General features: G+C 43.0%; 1 protein-coding gene across 1 annotated transcript; it reads right to left on the bottom strand.

The window, feature by feature from the left end:
- Nucleotides 1-595: 595 nt before the first annotated feature.
- Nucleotides 596-2,170, bottom strand: LOC131648709 (uncharacterized). The gene has a single exon (XM_058918442.1). The coding sequence runs from the start codon at nt 2,168-2,170 to the stop codon at nt 596-598; it is 1,575 nt and encodes a 524-aa protein (XP_058774425.1).
- Between the last annotated feature and the right edge of the window lie 330 nt (nt 2,171-2,500).

Raw genomic sequence — 2,500 nt, 5'->3', positions numbered from 1 at the left:
TGCACCACAATATCAGTATCAAGGCCAGGCATATCTTCGTAAGACCAAGCAAAAATCTCAACATAGTCTCGTAGCATCTGGATCAGTCTCTGGTTGACACTGTCTTCCAACCCAGCGCCTACCTAGACTTCTTTCTTTTCTTTGTCAGTACCAAGATTCACAACTTCAATCGGCTCTTCGTGTGGCCGTATAGTCTTTTCTTCTTGCTCTAACAGTCTGGCAAGTTCTCTAGGCACTTCACAATCTTCCTCTCCTTCATCCTCAACTCGGTAGATCAGATTATCAAAGTCATAATTGGCAGTAGTAGAGTCGTTATCAATGGGATCCAAAATGGATGTGAATCTGCAGTGTATTATGTGGGTGTGTGTAAGAACACATAGCTATTTAATAATATAAAAAAGCAAAAACATAAAGCGCAATATTTGAATATGAAACGTCAAATGATTTATTTGAATGAAAATATGATTATGAAATGACAAGCCCTAACAAATGGACCACTGTGCCCCGGGCAAGGCACGTGGCTTTAAAGTTTATTGTTTGAATTACATAACCAAAACTTGGAGAAGAAAAAACAATAAAAACAGGAAAATTGCAATTACTCCTGGCTGAAGGAGATAGAGATAACATCTTCGGTCTTCCAGTTGTTCAACCCATTGTCAGGTGTAGGAAAGATCCACTTGTCTAGATTGCAGTTGCTCTCCCCATCTTCTAAAGCATTGACTCCTTTGCTGACGAAGTGAGACATTAATCCTCCAGGGCGGGTGTGATAATTACTCTTTTGAGTTCCAGTAGTACAACCTAACCCAAGCTTGTCAAACTTATAGGGAACGTCAATGAGTTGGCCCCAAACAGTACAACCACCTTCTTCAACCACAGCCTTAGCATCCTTCAGAGAAGCCATTGTCGGAGGGATCCGGGTAACTTTAGGAACAGTAGGAGTGTGCTTGGCAGTAGAGACAACCTGAGGAACTAATTCAAAAGTCTGGCAAGGAGTCTCGATGAATTCGCTGTTCACTTCGACATACTTGTACTCATTCACATAGCTAACCACATACTCTTCTTCCCCATGCACAGTGACAATCTTGCCATTTGCAGGGTACTTCAGCTTTTGATGCAAAGTAGATGTCACAGCACTTGCCCCATGTATCCACGGGCTCCCAAGTAAGCAGGAATAAGCGGGATGAATATCCATCACATAGAATAAGGAGTTGAAAATCTGAGAACCTACTCTGATAGGGAGCTCAGCCTCTCCGTAAACCGTACTCTTCGACCCATCGAAAGCCTTTACCACCACATCACTGGGTTTCAGTATCATCCCTTCAGAATCAAGTCTATCCAGCACCATTTTAGGCAACACATTCAACGAGGAATCATTATCCACCAGCACATGAGACAGAGTAGTGCCCTTACACTCAATGGAGATGTGCAAGGCCTTGTTATGATTTTTTCCAGCGGGAGTCAAATCAGCATCAGAAAACCCCAGGTAGTTGTTGGTTGTCAAGTTCGCAACACAGTTCTCGAATTGATTAACAGAAATCTCTTGTGGTACGTGCGCAGCTTTTAGAAACTTCATCAGAGCCTTAGCATGAGCCTCAAAACAGGTTAACAATGATAGCATGGATATCTTGGAGGAAGTGTGCCCCAACTGTTCAATCACGTCATAATCACTTTTCCGGATGATCTTCAGGATTTCATCCATTTCTTTCTGGGAGACTTCTTCAGTAGTAGCTTCAACTGGTGTCTGAACTGGTTCCAGCAATGGTCCCTTTCCTCGCACATCAGCAGTTGAATTAGAAGCAGGAATTTGGGTTGAGGTATTGGCATCTGGAGAGATTTCCAGGGAGAAATTCCTTCCGCTTCTTGTAACCTTACTGGTCCCCACGATATTGTCAACGTCGAGATTGGTAATTTTAACGGGCTCATCATTCAAAGCTTCTTGTTTCACACCATGGATATACACATCATTGCCATAACTCCAGGGGACAGCCTTGTCAGAGGAGTACAGAATTGGAACAGGCTTGGTAATGATCAAGGGAGCTACCTTGGGCTCAGCGGTAATCCTTATGGGGCCCTTGGTAGGAATTCTCACAGGGGTCTTAGAGATCACGGACACGTCTTCGAATTTCAAATTCTGAACTAGATCTCCACACAAATTTTCCACAGAAGGCATTTTTTCAAACAAGATCGTTCGATTATCCATTAAGCGTTGAATGCCAGTTTTCAACATTGCACAACCATTTTACTGAGACGAGCAGTAGTAACAGTCTTTAACACAACCCGGAAATAAACCGGCTTGCAGTAGCTTCTTCTTGATAACAGGGAGAGGAATAGTCAGGCTCATCACATTAGTAACATAAGAATCCAGGTCAACAGCATTGACTGCTCTGTCATGTTTTGGCATAGGTCTGGAGGATCGAACTCAATTTATCCTGTGTCAATCATATCCTAGATTTTGTGTTTCAGTGTCCAACAGTTGTTGGTGTCATGCCCCACACAGTCA

Source organism: Vicia villosa, linkage group LG2, assembly GCF_029867415.1.
Source record: "Vicia villosa cultivar HV-30 ecotype Madison, WI linkage group LG2, Vvil1.0, whole genome shotgun sequence".
In the NCBI taxonomy this organism is placed as follows: Eukaryota; Viridiplantae; Streptophyta; class Magnoliopsida; order Fabales; family Fabaceae; genus Vicia; species Vicia villosa.
The sequence above is the reverse complement of the archived record's forward strand: the minus strand, read 5'-3'. Positions and strand labels throughout refer to the sequence as shown.

Coding starts and splice junctions, on each gene's coding strand:
- LOC131648709 (XM_058918442.1), bottom strand. CDS start 2,170: ATGCCTTCTGTGGAAAATTTGTGTGGAGATCTAGTTCAGAATTTGAAA.